At 41.3% G+C, this 19366-nt stretch overlaps 1 protein-coding gene across 1 annotated transcript in view; it reads left to right on the plus strand.

Moving 5' to 3' along the window:
- The first annotated feature begins 326 nt into the window (after positions 1-326).
- LOC121614929 (collagen alpha-1(XI) chain-like) overlaps positions 327-19366 on the plus strand; it is an 84140-nt gene continuing 65100 nt past the window's right edge. Inside the window, exons 1-4 of the mRNA XM_041949030.1 lie at positions 327-510; positions 6905-7069; positions 9865-10078; positions 11511-11673. Of these exons, the coding sequence (XP_041804964.1) occupies positions 396-510; positions 6905-7069; positions 9865-10078; positions 11511-11673 (657 nt within the window). The 5' untranslated portion in view covers positions 327-395. The remainder of the gene's footprint in view (positions 511-6904; positions 7070-9864; positions 10079-11510; positions 11674-19366) is intronic.

A 19366-nucleotide genomic window follows, 5' to 3' on the forward strand; every position in this document is an offset into this window, starting at 1 on the left:
CCGCTTGATGCTGCTCAGACATCTTCCAAAGCACAGGGGGCGGGTCCCGAGACAACTTTCCCGACTGGTGATTTGATGAACGCGGGATTTTCCAGTGTCAGTATCTTACAGTCGGTTCAGGTTCGGTGTTAGGGCGTTTGTCCAGCCTCCTGACGGTGCGCAACTCTCCGGGAAGAGAGTGGAGTGTGCTTTTTTTCATGAGAGCCCTGTACCATCAGTCTGAGAGCTGGGCTGAAGGGGGAGCGGATCTGAAGGGCCCAGTCTGGCTGTGAGAGGCATCTTCATACTTTCACACATGGCGTTGTAGTGTAAGCACATTTTTTGTGGATTGTGGAAGGACCGATTTTTTTTTTATTCAAAGTCGCCCGTTTTCTGAACAACCGCGGGCGTTCACCATGGAGATGCAAAGGTGGAGCACCAGGTGGAAAACGAAAAGGTGGCTATTGGATTCAACGCTAACTGCTGCGGTCTCATTGCTTTTAATTCTACAAGCTGCCGATGTCAGAGCAGGTAAGAAGCCGCATCCTACCAGAGTCCAGGGGAGAGGGCATCCCGGGCAGCTTGAGAGCGTCCGATAGGCTGGCGAGCAGCCCGCTGGTGACAGGAGGCTAAGGTGGCAGCCAGCGACTGGCCATCAGCTTTAGTTAAGCAGATCGCTGGCTATCAAAGTCACCATAACTCAGATTGCCAAACTTTTCAGTTCCTCAGTAGACCTATCCACCGTATCCAACAGAACAGGTGACACTTTGTGCGTCTTTTTTGTCTTCCTGGTCATTTATCTTACGATGATGACGGACGGTCGTTTTTTTAAAGTTTATTATCGAATGACACCAAATTAATCTAGCATCATATGACTGCACCTGCATCCAAGTTTCCAGGATCTTTTAAAGGGCTGCATTACGGTGTCAGTCCTGTGTCACAGCTAAGTTGATCACTTCGAATTTGTCACCCCAAAACTCGCCTTAAACTTTATAAGCTCCCTACCCGGTTTTAATGTCTCCAAATTCATGTTGGATACATTTTATTCCTGGCACAAACCCACGGAGACGCATCTGCCTCTCACTTTCCTCTGAGTGTGTAAGTAGGCAAAGTCTGCCATCCAGGTGTGGTCACAGAGGAGAGACTGACAGTTTCTTCAACACAAACACTCCGGTGGTCCGCGTAAAAAGAGCGCCCTGAAAATTACCAGTGAGCTGCAATGGCGCTTATTTGCGGTGAATATACTGTTGTAATTGACACTCTGCTGTTTGATTTTGGAAGCCGGTGTTCTAACAGAAAAAAGTTCTCTGTGCATTTGGGTTCCACTTCACCACTTGGCTGCACTACTGGAAACCCTTCAGCTTTTACGCACAACTTTTACGCACGACGTTTGGCGACCTAGCGAGTAACCCACATATAGTGCATCAAGTTTTTCCACAATATCAGTGAATTAAAAACTTAATATTTAAGTCAAATTAACAAAAGGCGTGAAATTGCTTTCTTATTTTGTGTAATATGCTGTCAGCTCCTTCATTGATATCACAATCAGACAGCTGTCAAGTCGAGTTTACTGTGACACAGTGAGCACAGTGTAACTTTAAACCCGCAGAAATTGTGATGAATCTTCTGAGAGTTTATAGAAATACGATGGGCTCAACATTTCGGAATTCTGGGACTGAAATTCAAGTTCTGGCCTGAAGGATCACCATCTTTCCACATTATCCGGGCTCCCACTAAGTCCAAGAAGGGGCGTTGATGGAAAAAAGAAAAAAAAAAGTGGAGTATTTTCTTTGCTTTAAAAACACATATGTGGGTCACATTAACTACTCCTTTATTTTCCTTTGTCTGTGAGCTCAAAGAGACGTCCAAAGTGTACTGTGGCTTTAACAAAGATGAATTTGTGTGTGTCAAAGTTGTGTGTCTGTTTGGATGCATGTTGCTTTTTTAATATTTGTGGTTTAAATCAGTTATCAGCCTTTTAAATGCTTCCCTTATTGTATCCGACCAATAATACAGACAGAAATGAAGCTCTTGTTTCTGTTTTACGTAGCTTTAACCAATTTTTAATCAGACACTTGTATACAATAGTTGGTCATTTGTGTAATGTTTTGCATTTCCTGTCTTAAGTCCCACCCAGTTTTGAACCATTATTTTCACTGTAAATCCAACAATACATAAAGAAATCATTCAGCACAGGGCAAATTGCAGAGAACTCCCCAAAAATGAAAAGATCATGAAAGCAAATACCACAGTGGCACGGTTGCCCATTGCCCATCTTTCTTCACTCTGACTGATATTTAAACTAACCATAATTGCATGATGTGCTAGCAAACATTTACAGGCTTTCCAATGTACTTTAATTGCTGCCTTTGCTGCCAGCTCTCAGTAGATGGCAGTGACACTGAAAAGATGCTGCTGCACGACCGCAGGGCCACAGACACATTAAGTCAGAATGTCACAGACTTAAAAGTTAATCACAAGTCTCAACTTAAACATCAAGCTGTATGGCTCTGATGAGCCATACATGGAAATTTCTCCTGCTCATCTGAAAATGGTGCTTTAACGCAGGTGGGGTCTTCTGGTGAAATTGCTTTAAATGGTTTTGATGGGTTTCTCGTGTCACGACGTGCTCCACGGCCTCAGGGAAGATCGCACTCCTTTGTCACGTTAGTAGCTTGTTAACATGGCAGATAGTATATCACAGGTCCCCGGCAGCAGTCAGGAAGATGTGTCATTAAAATCAGAGAGACTGACAAATTACCCCTCAGACAAGACTGTGGCTAGACTGGTACCTTTAGCACGAGAGAGCTGTCTCCTCTCTCATGTGGTTTTCATCCTTATCATTAGAATATGGTGGATTTCTTTTTAAAGGTGGAAGGGTGGGAATCTTCTTTTCAAGTTGTGTTGAGGGTATAGCGTGCTGGCTCAAACTCCTGCAATACCCAAACGCTTTTAAGAAGCTGTGCCTATTCATTTGAGGTCATTAATGGTTTTGGGATATTGCCTGTTTTTCAGGGCTTCTGTGAAGCAATGGTCGTGGAAGGAGAGGGGCTGAAGAGTCGGGGTGCGGGTGGGCGGGTGTGGGGAGGGGGGTTCCTGGCCAATTCAGCACATCTGGAATATATGAGGCCTTGAGGTATGCAGTAATGCAGAATGGCATTCTGAAACTCACAAAGAGACCTTTAGTCCAAGCTTTCTTTAAAAAACAGTAGCTCTGTACTTGGGACAATATTCAGAAGAGCCACAGACTATTTTCTTTTTTATGAGGCATTTGGTGTGAGGTTTAAAACCTGGCGTTTGGTGCCTCACATTTGTATTTTATTCTGTCTCTGCTCGAGTCAGAAGTCAGTCAGTTAAGGACAAAATGAACCCTCTGTCTGTCAAATTACTCGGTGTGCAGTGTCAGTCATAAAGCCCTTTTACTCCATCTCTCCCTCAGTTGATAAAAGTCACTGTGGGACTGAATTTAATGAAAATAAAATGTTAATAAAAGCTAAAATAAAATCCTGCTCCTGCCTCCCTCCGTCCTGCTTTTGCAGCTTGCTCAACGGTTAAACTCTTAGCCGTTTAAAATCATGAACTGTGGCTTCAAATGATCTGGACCCGTATCAACAGAAGCGACCGCAGGCCTTTCCTTCACTTCGAGCCCATCTGCACAACTTCAAATGAGCTAAAACTCGAGACACGACCGCTGAGCATGTGCTCGAATCAAGCGGGTTTGATTCACCACTCAAGCTGTTGTTTTTCTGGTCACAGGAGACGTAGCTACAGGAACGGGGCCTTCTCAGTTTAGTCTCATGTATGTTTTAGTTAGGGGGGGGTATAGGGAGTGGTGCCAGTGCCATAATGGGTTCAGCATGTGGACTCGTAGCTCCACCCATCAGACCCCCACCTGATCAGTAAAAGTGAACAGGAACTGCACAATCAGCACTTCCTGGCTTCACGTGCCACATGATTTAGAAAAACAGAAAGTGTCAACAGGGGTGTATTTTTATTTTAAATTTCCTGTCGCTTTTATTATAGATGATAAAATTACACATTTACACAGTTTAGGTGCACATTTTGTTGTAGGAATAGACGAAAATTATACTTCCAATTACTGGGAATAAATGGTTTTAACACTCTATTCCTTTACGCTATATTGCTTTGAATAATATTCTCACCACCAGTATATGCTCTGTTGGTTCATCTGTATCTATTGACCAAACTCTCTTCCTGGTTCGAGCAGTTTCATGGAGGATTATAAGGCAGATGAGGAGGTTTCCTGCAATGTGAATTTCAAGAAAGCCGTCTGTCTGATCCCTTTAAATAATTTTCCCACAATGTTTTCAAGCTGTTATCAAACACATGGATCTCTCTTTTTTTCAGGGAAGGGAGATTTCACATTAAGCCTGTTATCTGCCGTTCCTTAAAGGCTTTATCTTCCCAGCTGAACATTCAGACATTGTTTATCATCGCTGGGCCTTTGCAGAGGACGACACATCCTGCCTCTTGACTCACTGAAAAGACAGATGAGTAGTGTGATGTCTGGACAGGGTTGTGCTGCTTTTTGCTGCTGTGGTTGAACAAGTAGCATTTAATACTTGGGTTTGACTGAGTTTGGTTTGGAGCGCAGCTTTAACTGTTACTGCTGTTATTTTCTGCATTGGACCTCTGTCAGCTTTTAATATTCACTTCTTAGTTGTAGATCTATTTTTTCATTGGGCTAATACATATTGCAGTATTAATGTGTTAATACAGCTTGAGTGGTAAAGTCTTTGTATTTACTTCACTATATTAACAGCACAACTGTACAGAGATGTTATTACATGTGGTGAACATCATTAAAATAGAAGACAACAAATGTTGAAACAGTTATGGCGAGAAAGTGCTTGATCCTTTTTGTAAATGCCAACGTATTATTAGCAATTAAAACACCAACTTTGATTTAGAGACCCCTCACAAACATGGATAGGACATAATAAATCAGGATTTTATTAATGACTGTGAAAGAAGACGCAGCAAATGAAAAGTTGATCTCAGGGCTTTTGCTGCTGCAGCCCTGTTTGATCTGGTACGAGCAGGAGCTTAGCGTGGCTAATGTTAGCAAACGTTAACTAGATCCTGCAGTGTAGCTGCCATCACTGAGTCAGTTTCTTCTCTGCATATTTCTTCTCTACTGCTACTACCCTTACACTACATTTTAGCATTTGCCATGATCTTGCAATTGGGACTTCTGGTCACGGCTAAAGTAACAAGTTGCTATAAAGATTTTGGTTGAAAATACATAAAAACTGCTTATTGCAGACATCATATTGATAATTATACACTTCATCCGATAACTTAAAATTGCTGTGCATTGCTGTAATTTGGAAACAGTGTCTGTCTTACACAGTTTGTCCACTAGGGAGCACTGAAAATTTCTATTTATTTATTTATTTATTTTTTATTTTATTCACTTTATTGATCCCAAACTGGGAAATTCTTCTCTGCATTTCAACCATCACTGTTTTGAAACACACACATGCAACATGCAGTGAAACACACAGCCACTTCTTATGTATACTAGTCGCATCACACCAAAAAAAAAAACAAAAAACAATAGAGCAAAAAAATTGTGCTAATAAATCATAATCAGATTTTTTTACATTTTTAATTCCCAAATATTGATTTCCGGCTTCAAATAATGACCTGAAATTAATAAGCTGCTCTTACTTCATATTTTAAAGCAGATGCAGCTTCAGGCAGGCATGCATTAAATCACTGTGCTGTACGTCAACACTCCTGTTTATACACTAGCTTTAAAACAGACCCTATTAGGCTTTCCCACAATCAGACTGTCACTGATGTTCCTCTGGGAGGGGGAGAGATAGGGATTTACCAGAAAAACAGTTACAGTTAGACAATAGCAGGAGGGAGAAGAAATGAGAAACAGTGTTTATGGCTGCTCTACACAGTAGTTTCACCCCTGAGTTCCAGGTCCATTGATAGAAAAGAGTCTAGTAATGTTAAGAAACTTGTAAAGCTGCCCCCCTCTGTGCCCTCCTTACTCCTTAAACCCAGTGATCAACAGCAATGGGTTTTATCATCCCATAGATGCTGTGGCTTTTGGCTGTGGGGGTAGCAGTGGAGGCAAGGAGGGGGCCAATTATGTCTGCTGAATGGTTGCTAACATTTTTACTGCTCCTCTGCCAAGGTAGCTCATAAACGGACAACAGCTTGAACTGACAGTTTTGGCCAACAGTCCCTGCAAAGGCAAGGGGTGTAATGTTGACTTATCATCGAAATGCCAGGCCCTATTAGATCTTCTGTTAACTGCTGAAATATGCTTACAGTGTACTGTAAAATCCATGACGTTTTTACAACATGTACGCTAATAATACAGTCTAATAAAGAGCACGTTCTTCTATAATCTCATACATCATTTCGATTGCTACATTTTTTCAATGTTATATGTTTTCGTTATTTGTACTTATTTCCCATTAAATTCAATTCAGTTTAATTTAAGCAAGCCTGCACATATGATGCACTCAGCCTGTGTTTTAGGAGACCGATGACCTACCTTGAAGAGTTGAGTGTGAAACATCACATTTACAATCTGCTTTGTGATTGGAAAGGATGTTTTCCGATCTATGCAATTGTACATGAACGCAGCATCGTAGAACACTTTTCAACCAATCTAAAGTGTGCGCTAAATTTTCACATCTACCTTTGAAAGTAAACATTAATTCAAAAATACAAAATCAAATCACCAAAAAAAAGAAGTTTTCAAAGGTATTGGTGTGTGCCACCCGAAAGGTTCCACAAATGAGGAGCAGTGACTCAGCCCTTTGGAGCTTTGGACAAATTCATTCCCCAAATAACCTATTTCTGTGCAGATGTTCTGACACTTGGCTGCCCAAGTATCACCGGCTAATGTAATCAAGTCTTTGTTCTGCCTCCACAGCTGATCCAGTTGACGTACTGAAGGTTCTAGACTTCCAGAGCTCTCCTGAAGGAGTACGGAAAACAACGGGCTTCTGCACAGTCCGGAGAGGATCCAAACCCGACGTTGCTTACCGAGTGGGAAAAAATGCTCAGATCAGCGCTCCCACCAAACAGCTCTTCCCAGGTAACCTCACTACTTCCCTCCCACAGATTACAAGCACTTGAACCAGGAAACTTTGTCCATCAGCTGCTCTGGATAGTACAAAGTTGATCTCACATGTTTTTACATTAAACCTTGCAAAAAGCAGCTTTTACACAGGAACACATGCAGTCTCATTTTAAAATGACCTATCCAGCCTTTAAACAGGACAAAGAGTCTACAGCCAGGCTAGCTGCTCTGTAAGGCTGCACTTAGCCTCAGCGGTGCATTAAGCTAAATGCTAATGTTGGCATGCTAACATGCTCTAATCGACAGTGTGTATGTAAGGTGTATTGTTTACCATGTTCACATTGCTCATCTTAGTTTAGCATTTTAGCATACTATCATTTGCTAATTAGCACTAAACAAGCTGCGGCTGATGGGACTGTCGCGATGAGCTTTGCAGGTTTTTGTTTCCTGCCTCCAGCGTGGCTAAAAAAAAATTATGCAGATAAATGTTTAGATGAAAATCTAAGTGATGCTTTCATTTACTCTCTTGAACCACTTAATGGCAAAATAGAAACATCTTTAATATATTTCAATTTATGAGCCTCTGCGATGAAACTCTTCACTACAAACACCTGTCCTCTAAACTGCTGTGCAGACCCGCAGCAGTTGTTCTCCAGAAGATGCCCATGAACGCGTTGGTGCTTTTCAGTGGGCCCCAGCTGAGCCCGTGGGGGATGATAGTCACTCAACACATGAAAACATAAACATATGACTCAAGTAAAAAGACCAACACCAGATTTTTTGTTATTTGATATTTTGGGGCAGCCCACAATTTATTGCAGCAAATCACTGACAGGGATATTTCTTTTGATGTTTTGTGGACTGATCTTGTCAATAAAGTATCTGTCTTCGAGTTTGATTGCTGGCAGACTCCAGTATGCTGTATTTGGCTCACGTACTGACATCGAGCAGGGTTTTCATAGTGAACGTTGCCTGACTCAAAGCCTGCTGCCCGGCTGTGTGTGAGAAATAAAGCCATATTTATTTTACTAGGACCGAGTCCACTCAGAGAAACACAACAGCCATTTGACTGTATAACCATTTGGTTTGCTACTTTCTTACACTAATTACCGCTAATCAGCTAATCTGAAGATTGAATAACGAGCTGTTGAAGACCTATGTCATTACTGATGGTAGTAGAAAACCAAAGTTGACATAAGTAAAGTTGATATTTGCCAGTTCTTTCCAGTCTTGCTAGTTGCTTTTTTTTCTGTATTTAAGCACAAATGCATTGCATTATGATTTACTGTATATCAATAAAGTTCACATCCATTGGAGGCCTGTTATTTTTTTATTGCTCGGCCTAAGTGTAGAAATATCCCCCAGTTGCTTACTTACTCAAAACTAACTTGGCAAGAAAGTGTGTGGAAATTTATTAGGGACTGAGTGCTGTTAAATAAATTGTCCCACTCTGTGCAGTATGTGCTTTTTTTTTTTAATTTGGCTTCATTTCAAAGAACAAAAAAAAAAAAAGAAAAGAAAAGAAAAACAGTTCAAAACAGTGTGATGCATTAGAACTTAATTTCTGTGATTTTTGGCGTAGACTGCCAGCACACCTTACACTTTCAGTAACGGAAATTTGAAGAATATAATGAAGCGTGAGAGGTGAGACTTTGGAGGTGCCATGGAAGCAAAGTGTCAAAATGTCCTCAGTCAGACTAACTAGACTTTTTATTTGATCAGGATTAGTTATTTTTTCATTGAACCGAGCTATTATGGTTTTAAAAAATATGACATTTGTTTGAGTATTTACAGGCCTTGTAAAATTAATGTGGCTACATCACCACTATAGAGTCCTTTCAGGGGGTGCCAAGGTCTCTTTCAGCTTCCTTAATAAACGCTGCTCCAGGTCCAGTTGTCTAGACACTGTGGTTTATTGTGAGGAGAGAAAGTTAGGCAGCTAATAAACTTGCCATTATTCAATTTACTCATTACAATACAATTGCCTTCTATTGACATCAGTGGAAGATAGACATGTAAAAGATAGGGCATAAGTGGAAATCCAGTCCCTGCTCATTTCCACTTTACATTTAATGCAGTGAAGAGCTCCCCTTTCAAGGCTGAGACTTCATAGTTACTGCAAGTTAGCTCTAGGAAGGAATAGCTGCATTTAATGTAAAGGAATAGTTTGACAAAAGGGAAGGCTAGGTGAAAAGACTGAAATCACTCTCAGTATCTCTGTGCTCAAGATGCAGCTTCTGCCATCAACCAGTGACTTAGCTTAGCATAAAGATGTCCAGAAGTAAAATCTTCCAACACCTCTAAAACTGACTAATTAACATGTTTTATCTTGTTTGTCTAATCTATGCAAAAAGTTCACTGGCTACTGGCGGTAGCTTCATATTTAGCATAGAGATACTGTGAGAGTGATTTCAGACAGTCACTCTCATAGCGATCGTCTGAATCACAGACACAGACTGTACAGACGAGAGAGTGGTATCAATTTTCTCATCTAACTTTCAGCAAGAATAAGCATTTTTACCAGAATGTCAGACTATTCCGTTAACAATAAACCAGTCTGCAACATCCTCAGAAATGAATAAAAACCTCCTGACCCAGCTTTCCCACAAGAGTTCTTTAATTGAATTTAATTGAAAATGCTGTGGTTATACTGGGCAGCTCCCATGTGTGTAATTGGATGAATCTGAAGCAGAGCAATGCTGTAAAACCTCTGACAAAAATGTGTATTTTACCCAGAATTTTGCAACTACATATCTATTGGTTTTGACTAACATACCAACCTACATGCCTGGTGCTTGTTCCACCTTCAGGGGGAGTTTTCCCAGAAGATTTCTCCATCCTGTTTACCATCAAGCCCAAGGCCGGTCTCCAGTCCTTCCTGCTGTCTGTGTACAACCAGCAAGGCATCCAGCAGCTCGGCGTGGAGGTGGGCCGCGGCCCCGTCTTCCTGTATGAGGACCAGCATGGCAAGCCTGCCCCGGAGGAGTACCCCCTGTTCCGCTCCATCAACCTTGCTGACGGCAAGTAAGTGACTGACTGCTGCCCAGGAGGGCTTGAACACGTTGGAGGTCAATGTGGGTGGTAGATTTTTGCATCCCCTGGTTGTTTGCTTTTCCCTGCCCCATTTTCAGTGTTGAATTTAAAATCTGTTGCGAAGCTGGTGTGATTGGCTCAAAAGCAAAGCACTTTATCCAGAATTACAAGTTGTATTTTACGCTAAACAAAACCAATCCGCTTGACATGTTTTCTCAAGCACTCAGAACATGCCTAACTCTTTTAGCCTGGTAAACTGACACACAGTTCTGACGATTTATTACCGTCATGTGTTTGTTCAGACATTGTACCATATGGAACAAGTCAGACAGTGATGGCAAATAATTTGCTGCCAGCAATCGGATGACAGCCTTTTCTTTTCCATATTATTTACAGCAGTGGTATACTGGTATACTGATATGCAGTAATGAGCAGGGCATTCATAAATTGCATAGCAGTCCAGTGACGCTGAAACAAATCATTGTTACAAGTTGTCATCAATCATTTGCACAAATGCTCACAGAAATGCCTTGAAATGATTCCATGCATGGTTGTTTGTCTGTAATGAATTATATGAGAAAAAAAGACAGTGTAATTATATAGTACAAACATTACTTTCATTTGCAATTTTGCTATATATGTAGCTTGCAGTCGTGTGCACTTCATACATTTTGACACAGTTGAAATGAACCAATTTCCAAATTCCAAGCATACTAACAAAGCTGCCTCTGTGTTTATGAACCACCAAACAAGAGATTTATCAAATATTTGTATGATTTTTTAATTAACTGGGTTTGCTTAGGCTTTTTCTGACTCTCTCTGACATACTGTATCACCAAATCTAAATACTCCATATTTACCCGTGTACTGAAAGACATTCTGTACTGTACTTTAGACATTCAAAGGACGACGTGTTGGAAAAAGCACTTACTTGCTTTCGTGCCAAGAGTTTCAAGGGAGAGTTGAAACCACTCACATGTCTAAACAATAAATATGAAGCAATCAATTATCTTAGCATAAAGTCTGGACACTCAAGGGAAACAGCTATTAGTTTCATGAGTTTATGCTATTGGTAGGCAGATTTTGGTTCTTTCTGAAAGAGCCAGGCTAGCTGTTTCCCTGTTTCCGGTCTTAAAGGTAGGCTAAGTTAGGCTAATCAGCTGCTGGCTTTAGCTTTTTATGAAATTAACCACATTTACCAGGATTTGACCGGTGGCTACTGCCATTTTCTCGCCCTGTTTATATTTAGCACTCAATTACAAAAGAATGTCTCGTTTAACTCTTGCCAAGACAGCAAACATTTCCCAAAATGTCAAACTGCTCCTTTAACCATAGACTGGGGCAGTTTTCTTCAAAGGACAGGAAGTGGCAGAGCATTCTGGTTTTATTTCTGACCTCCTCCAATTGCGCCCTTGTTGCACAGATGGCATCGTGTCGCTCTCAGCGTGGAGAAGAAGAGCGTCACCATCATTGTGGACTGTAAGAAGAAGGTGACCAGGCCACTCAGCAGAAGTGACCAGGCTGTCATCAACACAGAGGGCATCACTGTCTTTGGCACCAGAATCCTGGATGAGGAAGTCTTTGAGGTATGGCGGCCATGTTGAATCCTGTTTTAAGCTAGCTGTGTTGTGAAGTGTATGATGTGAAACGAGTTGAAGGAATGGTTTGACATTTTGGAAAATGGATTTATTTGCTTTTTTTGGTCTTGAGTGAGATGAGAAAATGGATGCCACTCACACTCTTTTGTGCTTTAAGTGTAAAGCTAGCAGAGCCAGGAGGCGATTAGCTTGGGTTAGCATGAAGATTAGCAGCCTCACTGTGCCCCGCCATGGCTGCCAAGGAATTTCCCGTAAAACCATTTTTACATTTTTGTTTGTGTGCAGACTAAACATATGAGATGCAAGGTGATAATTAGTGAGCTTTTAATGTGTTGGTAGGCATATTTTTGACCTTTGAAGAGAATCATGCTCACTTTTTTCCTCTTTTTCAAAACTTTAAGCTATGATACTGATTTCTGACACTAAAATGTGTATGAGTCTGCTTCAAGATGTCCCTCCATTGTTGCAATTATTTAATGTCTTTCACAAATATGATGCAGATATTCACCACTACATTGAAGAAATTTTGTTTTCAGGGAGTCTCAGTAATTCCTCCATTCTGTATGGATGTAATTGAAAACACATTGTGAAATCTTACTCTCAGTGAGCTTAATTTACCGTTGTGAAAAGGGACAATTTTAGTGTAGTGTCTAATACTTTAAGTCCAAATGCTTTAAGGCCAGACCTTTTATTTGTCTTTCATTAACTTGTGCATACAGTAAAAGGAGAATTTTATTGGCCAGAACAACAATATTGGCTTTGTGTACTTGGCAAGAGCCATGAGTAATGTCTGTGGAAAGGCTACTTGCACAGTGTGCAAGTAGCACAAAGTCCTTTTTTCCTCTCAGCACTGGTTTTATTTGTTTAAATAGTTACTTGATAAAAGAAAGGCTGATGTCTAATAGGCTTCAGTTGTTCATATTTGGACAGTGTGCCATTTGAGATGTATGAATTTTGGAGCAATTTGTGAATTGATACCATATTGCTCCCCCAATAACTGTGACTATCAGAGCTCAGACTAATTCATGGCTCAGTGTGTCGTTACTGAGGTGGCGATTATGAGATGGAGGCAACCAGGTTTAGCACAGGTAGCTGTTAGCTGAGTGGAAAATGTGGGCTGAATGCTAACTCCAAACACAATAGACTCTCTTTGTTGTCTGCATGTGGAATGCTGGCTAAGTAGAACAGTCTGTAAACTGTTTGCCTCCAGGTCAGAGATGACTTTCCACAGAAAATGGGATCCCACTCCTCTTCAATGATAGGTTTTTGGCACTGCAGGATGCAGATGGTAAAACATATAGACATTTTTAGGTCATGATAAGAAGGGTCCATAGAATTTACAGAAATATATGTTGTACACGTGGCCTTTACAATGAGCACAACTACAGTAACTTAGTTTTAAAACATGACCAACAGTAAAGAACATAGGAGTGAAAGTGCAGTGATAAGTGTTGGGACTGTAATTAGGGTAATTAAGAGTTGAGTGGTGAGGATAAAAGTAGCCCAGCCTTTTCTATTTTTTAATGCTGATTTATGACCAGCCATTTGGCTTTTGTGAGTGCTCTTTGTTTCAACGTATATTACTCTAAACGATGTTGAATTACAGACTAATTTGTTTTGTTCTCCCTTTAAAAACCTGGAGAAGGGAAAATGATTCCTTTTGTTTCAATGGTTGGGGCTTTTTGCACGTTGCAAGGTGGTTTTAATCAGTGTATCACACAATAGCAGTGCTGTGGTGGCCTAGCTAGACATGCAGCCATATCTTAAACTGTAATTATTTCCACTTCAAGTTTAATAACTCAAGCTGTTGATTACAAACTGGCTACTTGTAGGCACTCTGTACTGTTAATGGCAAAAAAAATCTTACTGGCCACAAGGGTTTTGACTAATTACAGCATATTCCTATAGATAAAACAGGATTGTTAGGTAGATGCAAGCCATTTGTTTGCTACCAATTTGTTTCTTATGGGATTATACTTTGGCATACATTCTACAGCTGTTTTAGCTACTATAATCAGTATACCTTGAAGGCCATGGAAACTGCTGGCTACACTGTCTACAGTAGACAAACACAATGTGAAAATGTGAAAGGTTGTGAAAGCTTTGCTGTGTAATGTACTGGTTCCCAGCTGCCAGAGACCACAAGTCATACATTTAAACATACACTTATTCACTTTCTGCTCAGAGTTAGGTGAGAAGATCAATCAAGACATGTTCTTAAATCTCACTGTGGCTATAGGCAGAGATGGAAGTCCATTCCAGATTCTTACCCTAACCTTAAAAAATAATCTACCTAACTTTGATCATCTCTAACTCTAACATAAGCATTACAGTTGTAGGATCCAACAAGACACAAACTTACTGTAGCTTGTCTTCTGTCGGGGTATCTGAAGAATTCTAGATTTACGGCTATGAGAAAATATCCAAGACCAAACAGATTAAGAAATTGTGGCTGTTTAGCATACCCAGCCTGAGCCTCACAACTTTGGAGGCATTCCGCAGTTTAATTACTGAGGTTGGCTCAGAGCTTTCTCACCAAAACGGCTTTGAGCTGAGAGCACATGGCTACATTACTGCAGTAGATTGCATAAGCAGGTGTCAAAGCTGGAAGCACAGGGAAGAGTGAAGGCTAGGGGAAAATATGATCAGTGTGTGCTTAGTCTTGGCTCAGATTGCACAGCTGTTTAAAAGATATGGTCACTGACCAGGCCTCCAAATGCCCCCCCCCCCCCCCCCCCCCCCCTTTTCTTCTTTTAAATAAAAGCCACAAGATATTTGAATCATCTCTCATTTTTATGCAAATCCGTTCTTCAGACTTTAAAGGATAGGGTGGAACTCTTTGTTTGTGCAGTACGTCTGAGTTTGTGTTGACTTGTGTGTTGTTATATACGTGCATGCATGCATAAAAATGTGTATTGTGTGTGAGAGAGGAGAGTCTGGGGAGAGAGAGGCGAAGATAGTTTGTTTATGTGTCTGTCATTACTGCATAGTAGATTGTTCCAAAACGCTGTCCCTCAAGCAGGACAGTCTTTGGCAGAGGAATCTAACTAGGCTCTGATGGGCTCAAAGCCTTAAAGTGAATCATTGTTTATGGTGGAGTTGGCAGGAGGAGAAATGGTCTGACTGTTTCTCATCTGCCTCAGTCACTTTTCACTCTCCAGTACCCGTCACAAAATGTTTTGTTTAGGCTTGTGTAATAGGAATATAGTAATTATTTCATATTTGTTTGAGTGTTAGTGTGACTGAGAAGGTTTCTGTCAAATTGCATCTGCATGTGACCTCCTAGCCCCTTGTGCTGTGACCCTCACTAACTGGTACGAGCACAGCCAGGAAGTAATGGACCCAAGGTGCTTCTTAAAAACTTTTGCTGATGGAAAAGTGCAGAACGAGGGGGGAAAAAATGGAGATAGAGAAAGAGATGGAAGTGAAGAGAAGCAAGCAGATGGTTCAAACAGTTCAACAGTTTTGTGAGCTACTGGCAGGCGAAATGTTTTAATATTCGAAGGGTGCAATACAGTTGTATGCCCCCAGTGCTTGAAAAGAAATGTTATCCCTCTGCTGACCACAACGGCTGCATTTGATAAAACAGTGGGAGAAATCTGGAGAGTATTATACATTTTTCCTCTCCTCTGCTTCTTGGTTAATTGTTGTCCTTGTACAGTTTTGAAATTCCATCCCTCTATTTGTTCTTTCAAGATGTGAACCCGTCCCACAGTTTGGAAAAGCAGGCTTTTTAGCTGATACATGCGCTACATTTGTGCAGAGCTGGATGCAAGAAATAAAATAAGGAAAATACAGAAGTGGGATATGGCTACAAAAGATACTGCAAGTTTGCACAATATGCATTTTGAAAGCAGAAACATCTGCAAGAGTTGATTTGAGCAGCCGTAGTCTGTATGGGCACATCTGGCTGATGACGCCTCTGGAGGATCAGTGTGGCAGGAAGGTCATAATGACACCATTAAAAGTTTTGTTTGAACTGTTTCTTTAATAGAAGGTAGTTCCAGTGAAAGGTTTTACAGCAAGGTCTGCAGATCAGCCCGAGTTGGGACATTTCAGGAGAAGTAAATGTGAATATTCTCCTGTCCTGTTCTGACATGTTAAATCTCAAATGAAGGTGCGGTGGTAAGGACCCTGCTGAGAGTCCATGCAGTTACACTTTAAGCCCAGAAAAAACCCTGGTGTGGATGCTGTTTCTTAAATAAGCAAGCCTGTAAAGCTAAAATTGATCACACAAACATATAATTTGCGATGGCACCCTTTTGTTCTCCAGCCTCTGCATGTATGCCTTTGTCTTTTACTGGGTCAGACTGCAGATGCTCCGGGCATATTTCCAAATGTGTATTCCAGGTGCATTAATATCTCCCAGCTGTTCCTGCAGACAAAGTGACCTGCTGCACCTAGCCACAGACAACAACTACCTAATGGAATACTTACATGTTGTTCTGTAGGCATTGGTGGAAACAATTTGTTTTGTCTGTAAAATGTCAGAAAATAGTCAAAAATGGCTAGTTTAATTTTCCAGAGGCTACATAAACTACAGAGGCTACAAACCCCAAAGATATTCCATTTACAGTGATACACAACAGAGAAAAGTGAAAAAATGTTTGGCATTTCGCTTAGTAATTAGTTATTAAGTAATTATCAAAATAAGCACAGTTTATTAACTCTGACATGAACTTATACACAAAGTTCATAGTCCTGATTTTGATGTGTTCACTTTAGGTACAAGCACAGAAATGAGAACAGATATGTCACCCAAATTTCTACCAAGGGCAGAAATGCTGCATTTTAAACGCCTCTGAAGAGCACTACAGGTCTCAGGGTTTGTTCTACCCAAAACAAGGTCTACCAGTCAAATGCTTTAAGTCGAAGGAACCATGGTTAAAGTAGGAGCATGGATGGTTTTAGGTTATGTCAACCCTTGCCAAAGAAGTGGGATCTGACTGCAGTCTGAGAGCAAGATTTGCCTGTAAGTCTCTGTTCAGGCAGTGAAAAATTGAGTTTGGCATCCCTCCAGAAATTAATGCTCTAATGTTGATCAAGTTTCTAAATCAAGTCGTCGTATTTTTCTGGAGCCAAACCCAAACTATGACTTTGTTTATGCCTCGAAATTAGTCCAACAAATACAGGAGGGGAAAACCCCTGTGCTCCCTGTTATTCCTGATCCGTCGCCAGCAGGAGCTATCTGCATCCAATCAAGGTTGTGTCTTGATTTTGAGGTCAGTCATTGGCTTTGTTGCTTATGAATGAGGAAATGTGTGTTCATAATCAGAGAGTGATTGGCATTGGCGTCTGAGTGGCATTCAGAAGCTCTTATTCGACGTCCTATCAACAAAACAATGCCAAGAACAGATTTCATGGTCTGCTGGGAGCTCGTAATACCGCCTGCTATTAGGTGATCATCCGTCTGCCAGTTTTTTTGCTTAAGTGACTTCTGGTCCTCGTGGGTGTGGGCTGTGCATCGGGAGGGATACTCTTCACAGCAGACGCCAAGGTAGCCCAGAAGAGGGAGAATCCAGTGCTGTCTGTTTTAGATTTCTTAGCTTAAAATCAGATGTAAAACGTGTGTGCTTGAGGAAAAACCGGTGGTGCGTTTATTTCCAATACAAAAAACCAGCCGTACTCTCAAAATGGTTTTGCCTGTGGGTGAAATGGAGGCGAGAAGGAGTCTCCTCTCTCTTGTCTTTGATTTGTCCTTGCATGTACTTCTCTCCTTCGAATGGTTGTTACAGTGTGAGATGAAGGTTAACATGTGTCGAGGCGCATTGTATTAACATGCACATTGTACACAGACCCATTAATAGATTGATTGTAGTGTAGCCTAGACAGATGATTTATCCCATTGTGTCTGTGCCAGCTCTGAGCAGAGCCAGGCCATTGCTGTAGATCGTTCCTGGAATTCTGAGGAGGAACCTCAGCAAATGCCAGAGAGATGTGCAAGACAATCCAGACAATAACATCAACAAAAGCACCGAGATGCAGACGAAGGAGGGTAAAAAGAGGAGAGGGGGGAACGGTGAGGGAGAAGCCGATCACGGAGTATGGGAGTGATTGAATCACTGACTGGCTTTGTAAATGGGTTAAATGTGTGTGGTCTCTTGACATGATGTTTGTGGACTCTCCTGCTTGTTTTCTTGCTGTAGTCAATGCATTCTTGCTATATACACCTCATTTTCTTTTTAAATATACAGATAAACCAAGCTTAAAAGTAAAGTGAATGATTGAGACGGAATGAACACAAATAGGCATAGTTTTCTGTCCAGGCACACAGGAAGGCAGAGAGGAGGAAGCAGACAGGGACGTTGCCAAATGCAATATGTCTTTGTTTTCAGCCGTCCTCTCTGTTTCTGGCATTGACTTTGGATCCATTTGTCCTAAATTATTAAAAGAACATGCAGTACGCAGAGGCTGATTGACTGCCTTCCATTTGAGACCTTCTGGTTGTCATTGTAGTTTCTGGTAGGAGGTTCAGAAGGTGCGCGGTGATTGTGTGAGCGAACGTTCAATAAGCTCAGGCGGCCTGCTACGCACTCACTTACACACAGTCATACCTGGAAGCTTCCCAGTACAACCACAATCTGATCTGCTGGCCACAGCTGGGGCACGAAATGTCTGGCTCAAGAGCTGTTTTCCCTCCCCCCACCCAGGTCTTCTGCAGTCTCGGGATGGAGCTGACAACCTTTTAGTCCCAGATGTTTTCTTAAGGCCACTGTTATTTTAATGAGGGGGCTATGGATGCTGAGGAGGGGAAGAACAATGATTTGATTAAATGTACTGTACTTTTCTGTTTGCTTTTAAAATACATCTTTAGTTTTACAGTTGCGATTCTTCTTTTTGTAATTCGCCAGGAGTACACAGACAAGGCTTGAAATGTTCAGATCATGGGTGTTATAGGCATGGGCGTTTGTAAGTGTGTAATTTTATCACATTTTATCACCACCTATGTGGGTGGGATCTTTTCACTAATGAGGACTGAGCTATATTTTTCTCTAAGATCCTGTAATCTGTAGAGATTCTCCATCCCTCAGAGATTGGTAGATGGTAAAGGAGACCTACGCAGGTTACACTGTGAAATAACATATGTATATAAAATCCATGTGTTTTTGCATGGGATCTGCAAGTGAGTGATTATAGTGGCACGACAGGTAACAACAGCTGGCAGCCGAAGCCTACTCAGTGTGTAAAATTTAAAAATATATCTTCTGATTGTTCCTTCAATACAACCCAAACAACAAAAAGCAAATGAGATGTTCTGGTCACCTATGATAGGAGCATGGGGGCGGTGGATATCTAATGCATTCCAGAGGTCTAAGCTTGTACAGATGTTCCCTCCTGTAATTTAATGCAATCTGCATGTATGTGCTTCCTCTCTTAGGGGCCACCCTGATTGCGGCCTTGTTTCACCTTTACACAGTGCTTAGGTTATTTTCCCTGTTTATTTATCCTCTATGTTAGTTATTCCAGGTGGATTCTGGAAAAGGATCAGCTGAGGTGCTCATGTGGTAGATTGGTATAGATCACATTCTCCACATCAGTGGCATAGCAGTTCCTGGTTTAGAAATTCCTCAGGAGACGATCATGGAAAAAGAGCCTTTGGCTGATGGAAGGGTTGGAAGCGGGGATCTAATTTCCTTTTCCAAAAGCTCATGAAAAACAGACGGCCTCAGATAAGTACAGA

Source organism: Chelmon rostratus, chromosome 12 (assembly GCF_017976325.1).
Source record: "Chelmon rostratus isolate fCheRos1 chromosome 12, fCheRos1.pri, whole genome shotgun sequence".
NCBI lineage: Eukaryota > Metazoa > Chordata > Actinopteri > Chaetodontiformes > Chaetodontidae > Chelmon > Chelmon rostratus.